The sequence below is a fragment of the Pelodiscus sinensis genome, chromosome 11, assembly GCF_049634645.1.
Source record: "Pelodiscus sinensis isolate JC-2024 chromosome 11, ASM4963464v1, whole genome shotgun sequence".
NCBI classification, from domain to species: Eukaryota; Metazoa; Chordata; order Testudines; family Trionychidae; genus Pelodiscus; species Pelodiscus sinensis.
Window position 1 is genome coordinate 47,642,775 of NC_134721.1, and position 22,668 is coordinate 47,665,442.

At 38.5% G+C, this 22,668-nt stretch overlaps 1 protein-coding gene across 5 annotated transcripts in view; it reads left to right on the forward strand.

Moving 5' to 3' along the window:
- The window catches only part of PPARG (peroxisome proliferator activated receptor gamma), a 120,257-nt gene that overhangs the window by 66,995 nt on the left and 30,594 nt on the right, over positions 1-22,668 (forward strand). For all 5 annotated transcript variants that reach the window (XM_075939640.1, XM_075939637.1, XM_075939639.1 and 2 more), the window contains 3 exons: positions 2,580-2,807; positions 4,200-4,369; positions 7,275-7,413. In XM_075939640.1, the coding sequence (XP_075795755.1) occupies positions 2,588-2,807; positions 4,200-4,369; positions 7,275-7,413 (529 nt within the window). In that variant the 5' untranslated portion in view covers positions 2,580-2,587. The remainder of the gene's footprint in view (positions 1-2,579; positions 2,808-4,199; positions 4,370-7,274; positions 7,414-22,668) is intronic.

The window sequence follows — 22,668 nt, forward strand, 5'->3', positions numbered from 1 at the left end:
GAGCAATGGTCTCAAGTTGTGGTGGGAGAGGTCCAGGTTGGATATTAGGAAAAACTATTTCACTAGGAGAGTGGTGAAGCACTAGAATGTGTTACCTAGGGAAGTAGTGGAGTCTCCATCCCCAGAGGTGTTTAAGTCTTGGCTTGACAAAGCCCTGGCTGGGTTGATTTAGTTGGGATTGGTCCTGCCTAGAGCAGGGGGCTGGACTTGATGACCTTCTGAGGTTTCTTCCGGCTCTATGGTTCTATGATTCTATGATTCTCTGTCACCCATTCCTAGTTTCTGACAAAAAGAGGCTAGGGATACCATTCCTGCCCATCTTGACTAATAGTCATTGATGGACTTATCCTCCTTAAATGTATCTAGCTCTTTTTTTAACCCTGTTATGGTCTTGGCCTTCACAACATCCTGTGATAAGGAGTTGCACAGGTTGACTGTGCAGTGTGTGGAAAAGTATTTTTTCTGTTTTAAACCTGCTACCTATTGATTTCATTTGGTGACTCCCTCGTTTTTGTGTTATTGGAACAAGTAAATAATTCTTCTTTATTCACTTTTTCCACACCACTCATGATTCTATAGACCTCTATCATATCTCCCCTTAGTTGTCTCTTTTCCAAGATGAAAATTCCCAGTCTTGTTCATCTCTCCTCGTGTGGTCGCCTTGCATTCCCCCTAATCATTTTTTTGCCCATTTCTGAACTTTTTCTAATGCAAAGATACCTGTTTTGAGATGAAGAGATGACATCTGCACACAATATTCAGATGTGGACATGAATATGTGGGATTTATACAGAGGCATTAAGATATTATGTCTTGTTCTCTATCCTTTTTTTAATGATTCCTAACATTCTGTTTGCTGTTTTGACTGCTACTACACGAGTGGATGTTTTCTGAGAACTATCCACAGTGAATCCAAGATCTCTCTTAAGCAGTAATAGCTAATTTAGTCCCCATCATACTATACATATACTTCGGTTTATGTTTTCCAATATGCATTGCTTTGCATTTATCAACATTAAAAGTAAAATTTGTATTTGCTATACAGAAATGCAGACAGATGGATCTGAGACACCTAGACATTTAGCAGTCTTTACCAAGAAAGAAAGACTATTTTGTCTCCTCCAGTTGAAGAGCACCATCATGATATCCATTCTGTAACAACAACCTTTTTGGCCGAACGACAGATTAGTATTAGTTGGTTCAAAGTAAACCAAGTCAAACAAGTTCATATTACATAAAAGTTTAAAGTCTCTATACTTTAATGGGTCTCAAGTCCAAATGAAATACCCAAGTTGACTACTTTATTATAGTGTCATGATGTTCATTCTAATTTTAATCTAAAGATCATTTTACAACTCAATAAAAAGTAGAGACAGGGCCCATTGTGCAAAACTCAGACTGGAACTCTAATTTCTTTGTCATTCAGAGATATTCAAATCAAGGAATTTGATTCAGCACATGATAGGAAGAGGACAAGTGCAGCTTTTTAAATTGAGAACTAAAAATTATCAATATTGGGGTTTTTTTCCAGATTCGGACTTTTGATTTGGGCCCTTCTTATTAAAACTTGAGAAATGTGGAGACCCAGAAACATGGCAGGACATGGAAACTGATAACAAGTAGTTTATTTGAGCTATGTTTGTCAGAACGTAAGGTAAAATTTTAAAAGTGTCTTCAGTGGGACTTAATTACTTAGGCTCTGTTTATACAGCAGCGTTATTTCGGAATAACTGACATTATTCCAAAATAACATAGTTTGTGTCTACACTACAAGCAGATATTTCAACATAATGTCAAAATAAAGTCGAGCTAAAGGACTTCATACTCTGACTTCTGTAACCCTCATTTTACGAGAAATAAGGGAAGTCGGAGGAAGAGTGCTCTACATCAGACTTGCTGCTGTGTAGACAGCACCAAAAGCCAAAATAAGCTATTTTGACTTAAGCTACACAATTGATGTAACTCAAGTTGCGTAGCTTATTTCAGTTTTAGTCCTGCTATGTAGACAAATTCCCTTATTCCCTTTTCCTGCGTCCACAATATTTTCAAAAACTTTCCCCCCACAATATTGATATCAATTATATTTTTCATAGCATAAAATTATATTTTAAATGGTTAGGATTTTTGGATACTCAAACCTGGCAGAGTATTTAGTAAGTCAATTTAGAGCCTGAAAATGTTAGAAATTAACTCATGAAGACCCAAACCACCATAACTCTGGTCTCATGTAGATTGGTGTATATCAACAGGAATGCCATGAAAGTCAATGGGATGAGAATGATGTTTCATGTTCTTTTAATTTATCAATTAAAAGAATGTGAAATAAATCCATTTTTGTAAGAACTTGAAGGCTTCCATATGTTATAAATATTTTAAAATATACCATTAAAAGCAGGATGTGTGTCAGTTAGCAATTCTTAATTTAAAGTAAGTGATATTTTATGTCTCTTGTATGTATGTGTGTGTAGATTATTCACGTAATAGTAACATGAAATATGTGAACCTACTGAGTCCCTGTTGGATGGACAAAAAGCAAGTATAAAATGTATGTTTTTTGTTTGTTTGTTTTTTCCTATCAGGGATTACAATGGTCGACACAGAAATGCCATTTTGGCCCATTAATTTTGGAATTAGTCCAGTGGATCTGTCTGCCATGGAAGATCACTCCCATTCCTTCGACATAAAGCCCTTTACCACTGTTGATTTTTCCAGTATTTCTTCACCACACTACGAAGATATTTCCATTGCAAGAACTGACCAGACAGCCATTGATTACAAATATGATATCAGGCTCCAGGAATGCCAAAGTATGCAGTTTCTTTTCACTTTTCAGTTTGTCTGAATTTGAATTGTTTAATTCTCGAGGAAGTCTGCCCTCCACAAAACATATTTAGAATTCATTTCAGAACCTCCCACTCTCCCAGATATCCTTGGACTAAATTGTCCTTGAAGCTTTAATAAAAACCAAACAAATTATATGTCCTGCATCTTATAAATTGCCTAGCATTTGCTAGACTACTACATAGTAGTAAGAATACCTATTGAATCCCAAGCTTTCTAACAGGGCCATAGATTTGGAGTTTTTCTACATACGGGATAATTGCCCCAGTATGACTATATAGCCATTGGAGGTTTGTGAGCATTCCTAATGTATTGTTAGATGTAAACAAAACAGCCCTTAACTTCACAGTTATGAATACAATCCCAAATGGAATAGAGGTGATTTGTCTCTGGTTATCTCACTCTTACCGACAATCTTTTAGGCTAATGGGACAGGCAAATGCTCATTGACTTGCCTGAGAGAACTTTAGGATTCAGCCACATGTAATACTCTAAAATGATACCAGAATGATTTTTTGTTAACAATATTTGGAGTTTCTCGTTTCCATATTGATAGAAATGTAGCCGTGTTAGTCTGGTGTAGCTGAAACAAAAAACAGGACTATGTAGCACTTTAAAGACTAACAAGATGGTTTATTAGGTGATGAGCTTTCATGGGCCAGACCCACTTCCTCAGATCAAGTAGTGGAAGAAAATTGTCACAACCATATATACCTTTGGTATATACCTTTGGTATATATCCTTTGGTATATATGGTTGTGACAATTTTCTTCCACTATCTGAGAAAGTGAGTCTGGCCCACGAAAGCTCATCACCTAATAAACCATCTTGTTAGTCTTTAAAGTGCTACATAGTCCTGTATTTTGTTTCATTTCCTTATGTTTGTCTCTTGTTTATAAGTTGTTTTGGAAACCTGTCATAAAAATTGCTGTAAAAGCTGCTAAAGGCCATGAGTCTCCTGTTAATGGTCAGTGATCACGAGCAGTTCTTATTTCCTTTTATAATAATAAATATGAAGTCCCCACTAAGGAGGGCAATGATGTCCCCAACCTCAAACAATTATGTATTACCAAGATGAAGACTGGATCAGTAACCATCTTTCTGCACTGTACCCTGCCATTTGCAACATTGTTCAAACTCTTTCATAATCTGCTAGATGGTTGTTTGTGGCCTTTACAGAGCTAATATTTACAGCTGCTTATTTTATTACTTTATTATTAAATAGGGCAGAATTTTTTTGGGGCCTATTTACTTTGATTGTTAGCGATAATAAAGTATTGGTTGCTATTTTTAACATCTTATTGTACCTTTTAAAACAGGTGATACAATTAATCTTTTAAAAACTCTTCTGTATGCAGGTGCAATCAAAATGGAGCCTCCTTCCCCACCTTATTTTTCAGAAAAAGTGCAGTTGTATAGTAAACCTCAAGAAGAGACCTCCAATTCTCTCATGGCTATAGAATGCAGAGTATGTGGAGACAAGGCTTCTGGATTTCATTATGGTGTGCATGCATGTGAGGGATGTAAGGTATGTTGTCCCAGTAGTGTCTGCCTGAAATAAGAACTTTCTATCGTTTCCAAGTTCTCATTTTTTGACTGCTGACAAGTGTTGATCTCCTTAGTTGTGCTGCTGCATGTTCCTAGAAAAAGAATTCTGTTTCACTGATTTTAGTAGGATATTAATGGAGAGCAACACTATGCCAAATATGCTGACGGTCCAGTGGCAAAGGTGTTAACATACCAATGGTGTCAAGTAGAACTATTCTAAAACTGAATGTGTGTATCGTAATAGATTCACCATTGTTCTTCCTTTTTCCCAGAATGAAATTATTTATTTTCTGTCCTAATTATTGTAATATAAGTTTGGCTAACATAGTAATGTCATCTTTAGTTTTGACCCCACTATTTCTCTGATCCTGACCGATGGTATACCATTTTATTCCTCTGGGATTTCTCCTGTGGTTATCTCTAATGTCAGTGTATAGATTAGCTGTGAACACTGCATGAATGCTCAAAAACGGGGAGGCCTTCCCAAATGTGATCTGAATCCAGAATTTCTCAGTTTGGTCTTTGCTCCAGGAAGAGAGGTTTTGGTTGGTTGGTTAATTGGTTTAGTAAGCCTGGATAAGTTTTCTTTTAATGATTTATTAAGTTTTTCAGACAGTAATAGCAGAAGCCATATTATGAAACCATCACTCACTGAGTGGTGAAAAGAGGTGAGGAGGTGGGAAAAGGAGAAACTAATACTAATGTTTAAATAATATTCAAAATGTGATATACAAATCCCAGTGCTCACTTCCTTTCACATGTGGTATCTTGATTCAGAAATCAAGTGTCCTTGAAAATCATATCTTCTTTATGTATCCACACAAATATGCAAAATCATATGAATCACAAAAGATACACAAGTATGAAATTCTCAACAATCACACAATGAAATATGAGATGTGTTATGTGACTGTCATGTAAAAAATAAAGTATTTAAAATAAATTGCCTCCATGTGTTACAAATAGCATTTTATATTAAAATTAGAAGGATTTTAAATTATAGTTTACTTTTTTTATTTATGCTATTGACTTATTTTTTGCATTTTTCTCAGTTTACTAATGAAAAAAGATTGGTTCCCAATCCTGTTATCACCCTCACTCATAAAATTTTAATTTATTCTAGTGGAAGCAAGATCGGGACCTTACCCAATTTAATTTTTTAGTCAATCTGTAGGCTGTTTAACATTCAGTCTATATTATTCTGATTTTCATTTTATACCCATTTTGCACAGTTGTAAATGGCCATGCAAAATCAAAGGGCATTGGTGAATCAGGCCCCATGACTTTGAAAATTAACTGACTCCCTTTCAAAGCACTTACTGATGTGAGCAAGACCTATGAGATAAGTGAGTGCTGTAAGGCTAGAGTCCCCTCAGCAAAAGGGGCTTACAGAGACATAGACATGCTCTGGTGTTAAATAAAAACTCAAAGGACTTAAATTGTGAATCTACAAGAAATCCCCAGAAGAGCAATACATCTGTTATTGATTGTTTAAGGTCACAGTGAATTATATAAACAACAAGTCAGCACAGTGCCTACAACTGAGCTGTGAGAAAAACTAGCTATAACAAGGAAGGAACTGTAATAAACTTAGATGTGTCTTGTTAAAATAAACTACATATGAATGATCTGAGAATACAACTATAAACCATGAGTTATAATCATCAGTTTAATTATCAGCAAAAATGTACATGCCATGAGAGGTTAGTCAAAGACAATCCTAGTCTAATCCAATAACTACAAACATAAAATGCCTTTGGATTGTCTATTGTGGCTATGAAATGGGATTTTTTAAAGTCATACCTGTGTTTTCTCTGGGTATTATTTACATTGTTCCTAATCAGCAAAAAACCTTCATCTATATGTAGAATTTAGAATGCATGCAAAAATCTAAACAACAGTGTAAACCAACATATTTTTCTGCTTATGTATCTACCCTTCTAAAATGTTAAGCATTAAAAAAGTGTTTTGAAAAGGCAGGATTATGAATTTCCATAGTGACCAGCAAAAGTGTATCTCTTTACAGAGCTACATTGCACTTTGTAGTAGTTATTCTGGCTTTCACACTAATTTTAAAATTTTCAAGAATTTTTAGAATATTTGAAGAGCTGTACATTAAAACAGTAAGAGCAAACAATGTTTCAAATATGAATATATCTTGGAAATAAATATTACAAAAATAGTTTAGAAATAAAAACAGCAAAAGAAATAGAATAAATGAAGGAAAATAAGTATTTGTAAGTACATGGCCTCCAGCAATAACAAAGATTGGAAAAATGAAGAAGCAGAGTTATTTAGAGAAAACAACCAGACCAACCATTAACCCATAATTTATTATTTGTTTGGGCGGGAATAATTTACTTCAATTAAAAGAATGGGAAGATGGAAATCAAATTCTAATGTAATTAACAGAGAAGCATGACTTGAGGTGAGGCATAAGCAGCAAGAGGCTTATGAGGTCCTGTTTTTCATGCAATAAAAAGAACTGTGGAAATAAAGACAGAAACATATGAAGCAGAAATAAATTTATTTCTTCATGGAATATTTTATAATGTTGTCCATGTGATGCCAGCAGCAGCTTTTTAAACTGAAGAGTATGCAACCCATCCAGACATATTTGCATATCATCCTCTTTTAAACCCCTGGATTCTGAGAGTGGATTTGATTTGTTGTGACCTATAGAATTTTTTCTTACATCTGGTAATGAGTTCTAATATTTTAAAAATGTGCAGAGCAAGAACTTAAAATGGGAAAGTTCTAATACACATTTTAAAACAAAGGTAGGTACAGTATATTCAGTGTAGTGGAATCTGCCTTTCCAATGAGCAGAGGCTCTGAAAGATATTTTAAACTGGTCCTTTTCTAAATCTTTACTTTTATTGCAGGGTTTCTTTCGAAGAACAATCAGATTAAAGCTAATTTATGACAGATGTGATCTGAATTGTCGCATTCATAAGAAAAGCAGGAATAAATGTCAGTACTGCAGATTTCAGAAATGCCTGGCAGTTGGCATGTCACATAATGGTAAGTATATGAATTGTCAACACATATTGAAAAATGTATAATTTGAGCTGAAAAATTATCAATAAGAGGCCCCAGCCACATTTTGATAGTGACTGTACATACAGTAGAATCAAAGAGTTACAAGCACCAGAAGTACAAACTGACCAGTCAACCACCCATCTCATTTGGAACCAGAAGTATGCAATCAGGCAACAGCAAAACAAAAAAATACAAATAAAATATACTATTGTGCAAAAGATAAATTACTAAAAAGATAAAGGGAATGTTTAATACAAGATTTGACAAGGTAAGAAAACTGTTTCATGTTTGTTTCATTTAAATTAAGATGGTTAAAAGCAGCATTTTTCTTCTGCTTAATAAAGTTCCAAAGCATTATGAAGTCAATGTTCAGTTGTCAACACTTGAAAAAACAATCAAAATGTTTTGTTCAGAGTTACAAATATTTCAGAGTTATGAACAACTTCCATTTCCAATATGTTCATAATGCTGAGGTTCTACTGTACTATAAAGAGATGGTCCTTTCCCTTAACATCTTACAGTTTATTTATAGGACTAAAGACAATAGAATAGATAAGATCAGTAATAGGATAACTATTTTTATATCCTCCATCATTTGTAGATTTAACAAATTAATGAAGCTTTTTTCATCTTGCATTATGTTGCAATTGTTTATCTTTCTTTGCTTCACTGTATACTTCCAGTATAAATTGTTCTGTATACCTTAAAGCACCAGACTTTTCCATTTAGGGCTAAATACAATGAGGATTCACCTCAATTCTAGGAAATATATTCTGTGGAATGTGGAACTTTCAAAAAGTGTGTAAAAAAATCATTCAACTTGCTGCATAGAACACGTATCCAGAATTGGTAGCATTAATGATAATAAAGTTTCCTCCCATTAGGACAGTTAGGCTATGGGTATACTGCTGTTTTTTGCGCAAGAGGATCTACAAATGGAACTCTCATTTGCATATCTTCTGATTCGTTTTGCTGAAGAGGTTTTTGCGATAAAAAGCCTCATGTATCACTAGGAGGGAGGTGAAGCACTGGAATGGGTTACCTCAGGAGGTAGTACAATCTACATCCCTAGAGATGTTTAAGTCTCGGCTTGACAAAGACCTGGCTTGTTAATTTAGTTGGGATTGGTCCTGCCTTGGGCAGGAGGCTGGACCTGATGACCTCCTGAGGTCTCTTCCAGCTCTATGATTCTATGTACAGGCAGTCCCCGGGTTACGTACAAGATAGGGACTGTAGGTTTGTTCTTAAGTTGAATCTGTATGTAAGTCGGAACTGGCATCCAGATTCAGCCGCTGCTGAAACTGACCAGTGGCTGACTACAGGAAGCCCGAGGCAGAGTTGCTCTGCCCGGGCTTCCTGGAATCAGCCGCTGATCAGTTTCAACAGCCTGAATCTGGATGCCAGTTCTTACATACAGATTCAACTTAAGAACCTCAGGCGTCCCCAAGTCAGCTGCTGCTGAAACTGATCAGCGGCTGATTCCAGGAAGCCCGGGGCAGAGCAACTCTGCCTCGGGCTTCCTGTAGTCAGCGCTGGTCAGTTTCAGCAGCGGCTGACTTGAGGACGCCTCGGGCAGAGCAGCTGGGACCAACCGGCAGCGCCCCAGCTGCTCTACCACAGGCGTCCGGAGAAAAGCCTGTCTGCTGGGGGGGGGGGGGGGGAGTGCACTAGCTGCGCCCCCTCCCCCGGCAGACCAGGGAGACGCGGGCGGTGGACCGAGATGCACCACGGTCCCGCTGCCCGGGTCCTCCGCGGCTTTGCTCTGCGTCTCCCTGGTCTGCTGGTCTCCAGCAGACCATGGAGACGGGGAGCAAAGCCGCGGAGCACGCCGGCAGCGGGACAGCTGCGGCGCGTCTGGGCTGTCCCGCTGCCCGCGTGCTCCGCGGCTTTGCTCCGCGTCTCCCTGCTCCGCGACTCCCCCCCCCAGCAGACCAGGGAGACGCGGAGCAGCTTTTCTCGCCCCGGAGGACGCGGGCGGCGGGACCGCGGCGCATCTGGGCATCCCACCGCTCCCGTCCTCCGGGGCGAGAAAAACCCCATTCGTAACTGCGGATCCGACATAAGTCGGATCCGCGTAACTCGAGGATTGCCTGTAGATGGGGCCATTTGTCGGGGGGAAAAAAACTTTTTTGCAAGCTCCCTTATTCCTCAAAAATCGAGATTTACAAAATCTACATGGGGCTTTTTATTGCAAAAACCTCTTCCGCAAAAAGAATCAGATGAAGATATGTAAATGAGAGCGCCATCTGCATATCTTCTTGAGCAAAAAAAAGCTGTGTAGCTGTAGACTAAATGTGAATAATCATAAACCAAGTGGTCACATTATGGGCCTAATCCTCCTTTCTTGCTGGCATGTGTTGAGCTGGCACTGTTATGTGGAAGGAGCATAGAATTTCTTTGCTGCAGTTCCTAAGCTTTGAGATCTTTTCCTTGCCACCTCACCACCCATTTGCAAATTTAATTGCATCTGTGAATCCCAAACACCGTTCCTTTTTGTACTCTTTCTGGACATAGGCTATAAAGAAGCTTGCAGTTTTATAGTTGAATCCTTAACAATGTAAACAGATTGCCTCAAAATCCTAGTATAGTATGATACTGTTCAGTTGCATAGGAAAATCAAGAAGGTTCTTGTGAACTTTAAAGTCAATTTCTGAATTCCTGTGAAAATACTTATTTCAGAATCTTTGAAGCGACGGAGCCATATGAAGATTCTTCACTCTCTTTTCTTGGCAAAGCCAAGTAAAAACAGGAATTAAATGTCATAACATAGAGACTTATGTAATTCTAAGAGTAAAGAATTGCAAACATGACTGGGAAAATAATTTCTCTGTGTTTTTTTAGTACTTTCATTATTCTCAGTATAAAAAAATTAGTGTACTGTTCCCAAGAGAGAAGCTTAACTATGGTTTCTAAGCTAATACTGTGAATTCAGCTGAATACATTGGTATGGGAAATGTTTTCCTAATGGAAAATATGGTTTTCAAGTATCTGGGAGGCAACAAGTAACCCTTAAAAATAAATCTCAGATTGAAAAGTACTTCTGTGGGTATTTTCATAGTAATTTTACCATGTTCAGGACAGGGTTATTGGTATTATTTTCAACTAGTATGCCAGATGCTCTTGTAGATGAGGCCATGGGCATCTCCATTGGGAGGATTTTGCCAATAGTATATTATTTCAGGAGCTAGGATCTTCTTAAGTGGTAACTTTCCCTATTTTGCTAGGCACCATATCTTTATATTGCTTCATGGCAGAAGGTACCTTGGGCATGTATAAATTAAAAAACAGATTTTAAAATAAAAGATTAATTTTGTGCCTTTTAAAGATAAAGCTTTGTGCTGTGAGAGCATATAGAAATGCAAAACTCGACTGGAAGCTAGCACTCATACTGAGCCAAATTCTGATTATAGAATCGTAGAACAATAGAGCTGGAAGAGACCTCAGAAGGCCATCAAGTCCAGCCCCCTGCCTAAGGCAGGACCAATCCCAATTAAATTAACCCAGCCAGAGCTTTGTCAAGCCGAGACTTAAACATCTCTAGGGATGGAGACTCCACTACTTCCCTAGGTAACCCATTCCAGTGCTTTACCACACTCCTAGGGTATGTCTACACTACCACCCTAGTTCGAATTAGGGTGGTAATGTAGGCAACCGGAGTTGCAAATGAAGCCCGGGATTTGAATTTCCTGGGCTTCATTTGCATAAAGCCGGTTACCGCCATTTTTAAATGTCCGCTAGTGCGGACTCCGTGCCGCGCGGCTACACGCGGCACGGACTAGGTAGTTCGGACTAGGCTTCCTACTCCGAACTACCATTACTCCTCGTTTCGGGCTTCATTTGCAACTCCGGTTGCCTACATTACCACCCTAGTTCGAACTAGGGTGGTAGTGTAGACATACCCCTAGTGAAATAGTTTTTCCTAATATCCAACCTGGACCTCTTCCACCGCAACTTGAGACCATTGTTCCTTGTTCTGCCATCCATCACTACTGTGAACAGCCTTTCTCCAGACTCATTGGAACCTCCCTTCAGGAAGTTGAAGGCTGCTATCAAATCCCCCCTCACTCTTCTCTTCTGCAGACTAAACAGACCAAATTCCCTCAGCCTCTCGTCATAGATCATATGCTCCAGCCCCCTAATAATTTTTGTCGCCCTCCACTGGACCGTCTGCAGTGCATCCACATCCTTTCTCTAATTGGGGGCCCAGAACTGGACACAATACTCCAAATGTGGCCTCACCAGAGCTGAATAAAGAGGAATGATTGCATCTCTGGATCTACTGGCAATGCTCCTCTTAATACAACCTAATATGCCATTAGCCTTCCTGGCTACAAGGGCACACTGTTCACTCATATCCAGCTTCTCATCCACTGTAATCCCCAGGTCCTTTTCTGCAGAACTACTACTTAGCCAGTTGGTCCCCAGCCTGTAACAATGCTTGGGATTCTTCCATCCCAAATGCAACTCTACACTTGTCCTTGTTGAACCTCATCAGTTTTCTTGTGACCCAATCTTCCAATTTGTCTAAGTTACTCTGGACTCTATCCCTGCCCTCCAGCATATCTACCTCTCCCCATAGCTTAAGTGTAATCTGCAAACTTGCTGAGGGTGCAATCCATCCCCTCATCCAGGTCATTAATAAAGATGCTGAACAAAACTGGTCCCAGAACCGAACCTTGGGGCACTCCGCTAGAAACCAACCACCATCCTGACATTGAGCCATTGATCACTACCCACTGGGCCCAACCTTCCAGCCAGCTTTCTATTCATCTTACCATCCATTTATCCAATCCACATTCCCTTAACTTGCTGGCAAGAATACTGTGGGAGACTGTATCAAAAGCCTTGCTATAGTTAAGGTATATCACATCCACTGACTTTCTCATAGCCACAGAGGCAGTTACCTCATCATAGAAGCTAATCAGATTGGTCAGGCACAACTTGCCCTTCATGAATCCATGCTGACTACTCCTGATCACCTTCCCCTCTTCCAAGTGCTTCAAAATGGATTCCTTGAGGATCCCCTCCATGATTTTTCCAGGGACTGAGGTAAGACTGATCGGCCTATAGTTCCCTGGATCGTCATTTCCTTTCTTAAAGATGGGCACTATATTTGCCTTTTTCCAGTCATCCGGGATCTCTCCTGATCTCCACGACTTTTCAAAGATAATGGCCAAAGGCTCCTCAATGACATTTGCCAACTCCATCAGTACCCTCAGATGTAATAAGTCTGGACCCATGGATTTGTGTATGTTTAGCTTTTTTAAATAGTTCCTAACCTGTTCTTTACCCACCAAAGGCTGTCCATCTCCATCCCATCTTGCATCACTTAGTGCATTAGTCCAGGAGTCCACCTTGTCTGTGAATACAAAGGCAAAGAAAGCATTGAGTACTTCAGCTTTCCCCACATCATCTGTCACTAGGTTACCGCCCTCATCCAGTAGGGGCCCCACACCCTCTCTGATCACCTTCTTCTTGCTAACATGCCTGTAGAAACCTTTCTTGTTATCCTTTGTATCCCTTGCGAGTCGCAGTTCCAATTGCGCTTTTGCCTACCTGATAATACCCCTGCATTCTCAAGCTATATATTTATACCCCTCTCTAGTCATCTGTCCAAGTTTCCACTTTTTGTAAGCTCCCTTTTTGTGCTTAAGTTCACCAAGGATTTCCACGGTAAGCCAATCCAGTCTCCTACCATATTTGCTTCTCTTGCTAAGCATTGGAATGGTTTCTTTCTGTGCCTTCAATATGACTTCTTTAAAATACTGCCAGCTCTCCTGGTCTCCTTTCCCCTTCATGTTAGCATCCCAGGGGATTCTGCCCATCAGGTCTCTGAGGTAGTTGAAGTCTGCTTTTCTGAAGTCCAAGGTGTGTATTTTACTACTCTCTTTTCTTCCTTTCGTCAGGATCCTGAAATCTACCATCTCATGATCACTGCTTCCCAGGTCGTCACCCACCTCTACTTCCCCTATTAGTTCCTCCCTGTTTGTGAGCAGAAGGTCAAGCTGTGCATGGACCCTGCTTGGATCATTCAGCACTTGTACCAAGAAGTTATCTCCAACATTCTCCAAAAAATTCCTGGATTGCCTGTGTACTGCCATATTGGTCTCCCAACAGATGTCAGGGTGATTAAAGTCCCCCATGAGAACCAGGGCCTGCGATCTGGAAGCTTCTGTCAGTTATCCGAAGAAAGCCTCGTCTACCTCATCCACCTGATTTGGTGGCCTGTATCAGACACCAACCACAACATCACTATTGTTGCTTACACCTCTAAATTTTACCCATAAACTCTAAATAGGCTTTTCTTCCTCTATATACTGGAGTTCTGAGCAATCATAGTGCTCTCTTACAGACAGTGCAACTCCTCCTCCTTTTCTCCCCTGCCTTTTCTTCCTGAACAGTTTATACCTTTCCATGACAGTGCTCTAGTCATGCAAGTCATTCCACCAAGTCTCCGTTATCTCATTCAAATCATAGTTCTTGGACTGGGACAAGGCCTCCAATTCTTCCTGTTTGTTACCCAGGCTTCTCTCATTGGTGTACAAACATCTTAGATAACCAGTTGATCGCCTTCCTCACTAGGTTTGCAAGCCTGCCCGTGAAGATGCTCCTTCCTCTCTTTGTTAGGTGGATCCCATCTCTTCCTAACAATCCTTGTGCTCGGAACAGAGTCCCATGGTCGAAGAAATCAAAGCCCTCTCTCTGACATCACCTGCGCAACCACGCATTTACTTCCTGAATTTGACAATCCCCACCCAGTCCTTTCCCTTCAACAGGGAGGATGGACGAGAACACCACTTGCACTCCAAATTCTTTGATCCTTCTTCCCAACTCTATGTAATACAGTCATTCTTGGCCATATTGCTAGTTCCCACATGGAGAAGCAGGAAGGGTTAGCAATCCAAAGGTTTGATCAGTTTTGTAAGACTCTCAGTCACATCCTGAATTTGAGCTCCCAGTAAGCAGCACACCTCTCGAGATTCCAGGTCCATACGGCAGATGGATGGCTCAGTCCCTCTTAGGAAATTCTGATCTCTTTTGTAAGGCCATAGATTGGAGTAATTCCGTTGATGTCAACACCATTGAATTTCTCTAGATTTTATAACCAAGTAGCTGGGATTACAGTGGATTGATTGTGTCTGAAGTTTCCAAAGCATGAAGATATTTAGCACTGATATGTTGTTGCAAAATTTATAAAAAGCTCACTTTCAGGGGGACCCTTATCACATTTTGTCATGTGTATACCTACCATTTGACTGGAAGTTTAAAAAGTATTCTCATACTTTGAATGTTGTTTTCCTTTCCTTCTTCATCCATAATCACTAGGCTCTGGTTAACCCATGCTCATCAGGAATTCTTGTAATTTCAGTCTGAAATTTTCTTTCTGACTGAAATTAAAATTAACACAAAGTCAGCTCCGACAGAAAGAAAAAGAGTACATATAGTAATTGTAAAGCATGAGTTGGTGGCAGGGGAGGATGAGTATTGTAGCTTTATCCAGAGAAGCAGGGAATAAAATATAATTTAACTTGATGTGGCCTGTTAGGGTGTGTCTAGACTACAGGGTTTTTTCAGAAAAATAGCCATTTTTTAGAAAAAACTTCACCTACGTCCACGCTGCAGTCACGTTCTTTCGAAAGAAAATTGAAAGAATGCCGGGGTAAATCTCATTCTACGAGGAAAAACGCTTTTTCCAAAAGAACTCTTTCAGAAAAAGGCGTATGTGGGCGCAGAAGAGGGAGATTTTTTGAAAGAAGAGGCCTCCAGGAAAAAAGCACAGGTGCCCTGGCAGCCATTCTGCCTATAATAATCACAACTTGCATGCGAGAGAGCATCCAATGAGTGTGGACGCTTTCTTTCAAAAAAGCAGATCGCTTTTTCGATGCTCTTTTGAAGTGTGGATGCTCTTTTGGAAGAAGTTTTTTTGGAAGATCTCTTCCAAAAAAGCTTCTTTCAAAAGAAGTGTGGAGTCTAGACTTACTCTTACTCTCATTAAAATTGATAATGTATCACTGATATTAGTTTAGACTGCAGATCGCAAATTGAAACTATTTTGTAGAAAAACTTTCTAATTATGCTTTTACCAAAATGTGCAGCAATTTATTGCAGGAAAATGCATTTTGGGGTTCTGATGACACATCCTTTGTTTAAAGAATTTAAGTCTCCTGGCTTCTACTTACACCAGAACTACTTATTTAAATTAATTATGTCTTTACGTACACTTTTGACTTACGGGGGCACTTTAAAAGTAGACCTTGTGATTGGCCTCATGTGGACGGTCCATTCTGTTAATACTTACCAATCTGTGCTGCATCCACAAATGTAGAAGAATAAAAGGAGTTATTGTTAGGCTAACAAGAAACAACATTCGTAACAGTGAGGTTCCTTTCACCTTGCCAAAAATAATGTAGTAAAAAAGGGGGGGGGGGTAAATAAGCTAAGAAACACACAAAAACAGATATACCCAAAGCAACCTTTTTAAAACCTGATGAGGAAAGAATGTGAGACACCATTAAGAGCATTATGGACTTCTCTAATGCTTATCTGTGCTATATGGAAGATGTTCAGGTATTGTGATGGGCAACTATGTAAATCCCCCAAAAAGAGAAGAGAAAACAATTAGTGCCAGCTTGTGAACACAGTGAAGTCAATAAGTGTTCATTCGTTGACTCCAGTGAAGCAGGCTTGGGTCCTAACTGGTACGTACAAATTCTGATAGAAGTAGGAATAGTTCTTGTATACAGGTTTATTGAGCTAGTATAGTTATGGTCTGATACACACTAACTCTTGTGAAATAGATTGCTGAATTAATGGTGGGCGTTCTGGCTGATGGGGAGATAGCTCCTGTCCACTGCCTTGATTAACTTGTTAGGTTATACATGCTGTGATATAATAAGAGAAGATAGTCCTGGTTTGTTTGATGCTAGCCTAACAGCACTGTGTGTTAGGAATCAGCTTTGTTGTGTTTAATTGAATTCTGAATGCAGCATGAATGAGTTAAGAGAAAGAAAATGAAAAGTAACAGTCTCATCAAGTCTGCCTGCAAGGTCCTTTATGCTAATTTTGTTTCAAAGAAACAAAACCTAGCCTGCCCTAGACTTTTAGTAAATTATCACTTTTTGTATAATTCTATGGCATGCCTATTTGTGCTATTTCTGTTTTCATTTAGAAAATAGTAATTACAGTTAATTGTATCTTTAAAAGATATTTCATATTTACAGTAAATGTGACCTGCTCTCTTTGTATTTCAAAATAATCTTGGAAAATAAATAGCAAATTATGTACAGGTTTTTCTCATGTATCATCATTTTTCCCCTGTGTCACTGGATTTTAACTATAAATTAAATTATACATTAATGCATTCACACTTATAAAGTCATGGGCACAGTGAAATATGCATAGAAGCCTTCAACCTTATAGAAAAGTAGAACTGGAAGGGACCACGGAAGGTCATCAAACCCAATCGCTTGCCCTCACTGTTGGACCAACCACCATCTAGATCATCCCTGATGGATGTTTATCTAACCTACTCTTAAATTTCTGCAGTGATGGAGATTCCACAACCTCCCTAAGCAATTTATTCCAGTGTTTAACCACACTGATGGCAAGTTTTTTTTCCTAATATCCAACCTAAACCTCCCTTGCTGCAATTTAAGCCCATTGCTTCTTGTCCTATCATCAGAGGTTAAGGCGAATAATTTTTCTCCCTTCTACTTGTAACATCTTTTAGGTACTTGAAATCTGCTATCATGTCCCCTCTCGTGCTTCTCTTTTCCGAACTAAATAAACCCAATTCTTTCAGTGTTCCCTCATAGATCATGTTTTCTAGATCTTTAATCATGTTTGTTGTTCTTATCTGTATCCTCTCCAATTTCTCCACATCTTTCTTGAAACGTGGTGCCCAGCACTGGGCACAATACTCCAGCGGAGGCCTAATCAGAATAGAATAGAATAGAATAGAATTACTTCTCATGTCTTTCTCACAACACTCCTAGAATCATGTTTGCTTTTTTTTTTTCAACAGTGCTACACTGTTGACTTATATTTAGTTTGTGGTCCAGTATGACCCCTAGATCACTTTCTGCAGTACTCCTTCCTAGACAGTCACTTCCCCTTTTGTGCTTTTGTATGTGTGAAATGGATTATTCCTTCCTAAGTGGAGTATTTGGCATTTGTCCTTATTAAACTTCATCATATTTACCTCAGACCATTTCTCCATTTTCTCCAGATCATTTTGAATTATGACCCTATCTTCCAAAACACTTGCAACCCCTCCCGGCTTGGTATCATCTGCACACTTTAAAAGCATACTCTCTATGCCATTATCTAAATCATTGATGAAAATATTGAACAGAACTGGTCCCAAAACTGACCCCTGTGGAACCCCACTTGTTATGCCCTTGCAGTATGACTGTGAACCATTAATAACTGTTCTCTGAGAGTGGTTATTTATCAAACCAGCTATGCACCCTCCTTCTAGTAGCCCCATCTAGTTTGTATTTCCCTAGTTTATTGATAAGAAGGTCATGTGAAACCGTATCAAATGCTTTACAAAAGTCTAGGTATACCACTTCCCCCTTATCCACATTACTTGTTATGTTATCAAAGCTAGCAGATTGGTTTGACATGATTTGTTCTTTATAAACCCATGCTGGCTGTTACCTATCACCTTATTGCCTTTCAGATGTTTGCAGATGAATTCCTTAACTATTTGCTCCATTATATTTCCTGGCACAGAAATTAAGCTGACTTGTCTGTAGTTTCCTATATTGTTCTTATTTCCCTTTGTATAGATGTGCACTATATTGCCCTTTTCCAGACTTTTAGAATCTCTCCTGACTTCTGTGACTTTTCAAAGATGATAGGTCAGCTCCTTGAGTATTCTAGGATGTATTTCTTCAGGCCATTAGGTGACTTGAAGACATCTAACTTCTCTACATAATTTTTAATTTGTTCTTTTCCTTTTTTAACTTGTAAGCTTACCCAATTTCCGCTTAGCCTTCCACTAGCATTGAACAACCTTACTGTTCAACAGAGACACGGAGTCTTCTTTATCTTACATGCAACATTTTTCTTGAGATTTTTATGCAAACAATCTTTATAAAACTTTGGTAAAGCATTTCTCCTTGATGAGTTGACAATTAATCAAGTTCACCCAAAATGTTTAATTTATAAAAAAAAAGATCATTTCTAATGTAATTTCATTTTCTACAAGGTGTTTTGACATCTCTTTGTAAAGTATATTTGTAAATTAGACATTTTCTGAAAGAGGCAGAAACCAAATAAATAAATAAATAAATTTGGAAGTTGCAAAGAAAAAAATGTTTTAAATACAAATAATTTAAAAGCTAAAAGTAATACTAGAGCATTTTCATTCACAAATCTCAAAGGAGATCTCAAAGTATCATTATCTCAAGAAAAGGAAAATAATTGAAATGTAAAAGAAGTCATCTATTCAAAACAATTAAAATCAAATCAAAGTGAACTCCAGTGCTGCTTAGTGACCTATCCATAGCATAATACATTTGTCCATTTCTGTTAGTATATTACAAGGATTTAATATGAGGTGTACTCACTTCCCATAACCAGATGGGTATCCATTTGTTGGCAATACATAGCAATACCAGAAATATTATATTTAAATACCCTCAATCCATCAAAAGTTTTACTTTAGCAACTTTTTGATCCTACGATGCTGCTAGTTTATTACATAATTTTTCTGGGAAAAATAAACACAATATTAATCATTCATGACTTTACTAGAGTGAAATACCAATATGCAAGAGTTATTTTAAATTTTCAATAGAGAACTGGCAGCATTACACAATGTTATTTTGAAAAAAAAGAGAAAAGAACAGAAAAGAAAAACACTAATACAAGACTCTGTCCCCCAAAAAAACACACATTCATTGACTTTTATGGGATTACCTGCAAGACAAAGTACTACTTACAGGAGTCAAGGTTTGCAATACTGGATCCATATTTTAAAAACCTGTAGTATTGCTGTGCTGTGATTTTCTGCTGCAAAACCAACAACAGCTTCCTTTCATGAAACAGCTGTATTGAAAGGTCCTGTGCAGTGACAGATTGTATGAGAATGCTGCCATTCATTTTCAAATTAAAAATTATGTTATATTGGTCTGTATTAACGTTCTTGAACCAATGAGTATTAACCAGTTCACCAGTATTGCAATTTCTAGCAAGGTCCTTATCAGTCTGGTTTCTTTTTTTAGTCTTAAAAACATTGTTATTAATCTGTACAAATAATATTAATTATTATTTCATGGGAAATCAATCTCCATTTTTAAATTATTTTAATATTTCAATTAAGGATGTTAAGTAATGGTTAATTGACTAGTCAAGTAGTCAATGAAATTTCCATCGACTACTCAACTAGACAATAGGCCTTCCACATTCCACCCGATGGGGCTCTTGTACATTTGAAAGGAGGAATGCGGAATTTTCACATGCAGCCTGGGGCCAGCGGGAAGTCCTGCTGACTCTGGGCTGTATATGGCTTGCTTTGAAATGCACGAGAATCCCCAGTGGGGGCTTCTATGCATTTCAAAGTGGCAGCGCGGCATGGAGCCCAGGGTCAGTGGGGGACTCAGAGTCATCTGCTGATCTCAGGCTCCATGCTGCGCTGCCAATTTGAAATGCCATGCGGAGCTGGGGTCAGCTGGGGACTCCCCAGCTGATCCCAGGCTCTGCAACATTTCAGTGGAACCCAGGATCAGCTGGGAAGTCCCTAGCTGACTGGGGGTTCTGTGTGGCATTTCCCCAGAACCCGGGGCTTATGAGCAGTTTTGCTGGATTGGTTTTATTATGAGGATGGATGATACATGGATACTGAAGATGGTCTTCTACAGCCAGCTTGTACATGAAAAGTAATATAAGTATTATAAAGATGAAGTCATGTGGCATTATCTCCCAGTGACCTAGAAATCATAGCTCAGGACAGATTTTCTTTTGTGGTGGCAAACTATTGTACAGGCTCTCAAATTCTTGGAGAGTCAATGTATCCAGACATTACAAGAAAAGCATAGGATCTGAAAAGAGTGCACAGTATCCACAGATGGCAGATTTTTATGTGACATCTGTAATTGGATTTGCCAATTGAGGATTGGCTTAGTTGCTCACCAGCTGCTTCATAGAAGATGAGATCCATCGATTGACAGTTCAGTCCATACACTGATTTAAACAAATGTGCTATTCTGATATCCCTTTGCATCCAAGATCCTTACTTTGATCACCAATAGCTCCTCTTATTTTGCTTTCAAGTGTTAGAAAATGCCCTTTAGTAACATGCCAGATCTCATTTAAGCTGTATCATCAGTTTATAAGTCCTTCTTTAAAAGAGACGTGAGTGGCAGGGAAAGTCGATCTTGTTGTCAAGAGACCTAAAAAGGCATCATAGCATTGCAATTTACAATAGAACCTCCAAGTTAAATCAAAGTTAGTCAATCACATCCCTCATTTGGAACTGGAAGCATGCAACCAAGCAGTAGCGGAGACAAAGTCTTTTTCTATAATTCTAAAATTAATATATAAACAAATAATTAATAATGGCCAGTGATTAACAGAAAAGCTGTCCTTAAATAGCCAGAAAAAAAAACTATTTCTTATAAAATTTCAGAAGCCAATTTGTATCATCAACATATAAAACTATAATCCCTGATGCTTTCTGAACAGGTCAGAAATTTAATTTGATTGTCTCAAGATTATCTTATTAGTGGTATTCTCTTGTCATCACTTCTGTTCATCTCAGGCACTCTCTTGCACTCTCAGACACTCTCTTGCTATTACTATGTTCATCCCAAATACGATTCCCTCTAGAGTCTAGAAGAAGAAGAAAAAGAAAACAAATGTATAAAATATCCCACTCATGGTGGATGTTCCTATCACCCTGTATCACAGACTATTTGGAGCAAAGTGGACAGGAAGGAAAAGGCTACTTAAGCATTAACATTCAGAAGAAAATTAATTCAGCAATCTTCAAAGCCAACAAAATGAAAGCCAACATGCAAGTCATGGTGGAACACAGGTTAAAAAAATGAGGAATACAAGGGAAATCATAGTGTGATTTAAATGATTCAATATAAACTACTCTAGCATTTTGTCTGTAATCTCAGTTTATGATTCCTGATATAAATAACTTAGAATGACAAATAAGAATTTCAAGATTCACAAATGGTATCAGCAGGATCTAATTCAGTTATAAAACCAAGGTCCCTGCTTTTAATTAGGCATTTTTATATAAGCACTTTTACTTAAATTCATCTCTGGTATTGTCTCCATTAATTTCAATATTCCGGTGACTTTATGGATTTTCATGAGGTATGAATTTGAATTATTTTGTTAGTTTGATGATTACTTTTTTCTATCACATATCCATATCCATCCACAATTTTAGTCTCTCACAATGAAATTGATTTGTGAGTGGAAGGCCTATGCAAGCCCCCCTTTCTCCTGTAGAGGCCCCACTTCTCCCCTTCTCATGTGAGTATGGGATTGAACTGTCACTCAGGAGGTACTCTGCTCTTCCTTGACCTGATACAAGGCGTTTTGAATCACACTGTGTCATTCAGATTCACATATGGTGCTTTTTTTCTTTAATTCTTTTAAAATCTGGGATGTTGGAGAAAGCTTTTCTTAAGCTATAAAGAATCAGGAGGATTGGCAATGAAGTGTCACTGGAAATTGTTGCGGGTAGTTGACCATATCCATTTACTGTCCCCGTGGGGGGAAAAAGACAATAATGTGGACTCCCGTCCAAAATAAATTTAAATTGGCAATTATTCAGAGGTTTCCATATGAAGAAATTGTAGGCAGAGAACATATTCAGGAAAATGTCTAAATATAGAATATGTTAAGTGGTCCCTAATGACTCTCCAGGTTCCCTTCCATTCTGATTTTATTCTGAAATGTGAGCTCAGGAGACACTGACCAGCATGTTTCTCTTGGTGATGAAGTTTACAGCAAGGCCATTATGATGGAAATGTGAGAACAAACAAGCCACCTCTAGCAGTCGAAGTGAAAATCAGTCCATGATGCAGGTGCTAAATGGCTTTCATATGCCTTTGGGTCATCAGAAATTGTTTTGAGTTTCATGAAAGAGCTATTTCTGTCCCAACAACACCAGTGTAAAAAGGAGTATTCCACATTTTTTCATAACAGGAAAGAGGCAAGCATAATACAAAGGAAGTAACCCCAGTTTAGCCATTTGGAAATACTAAG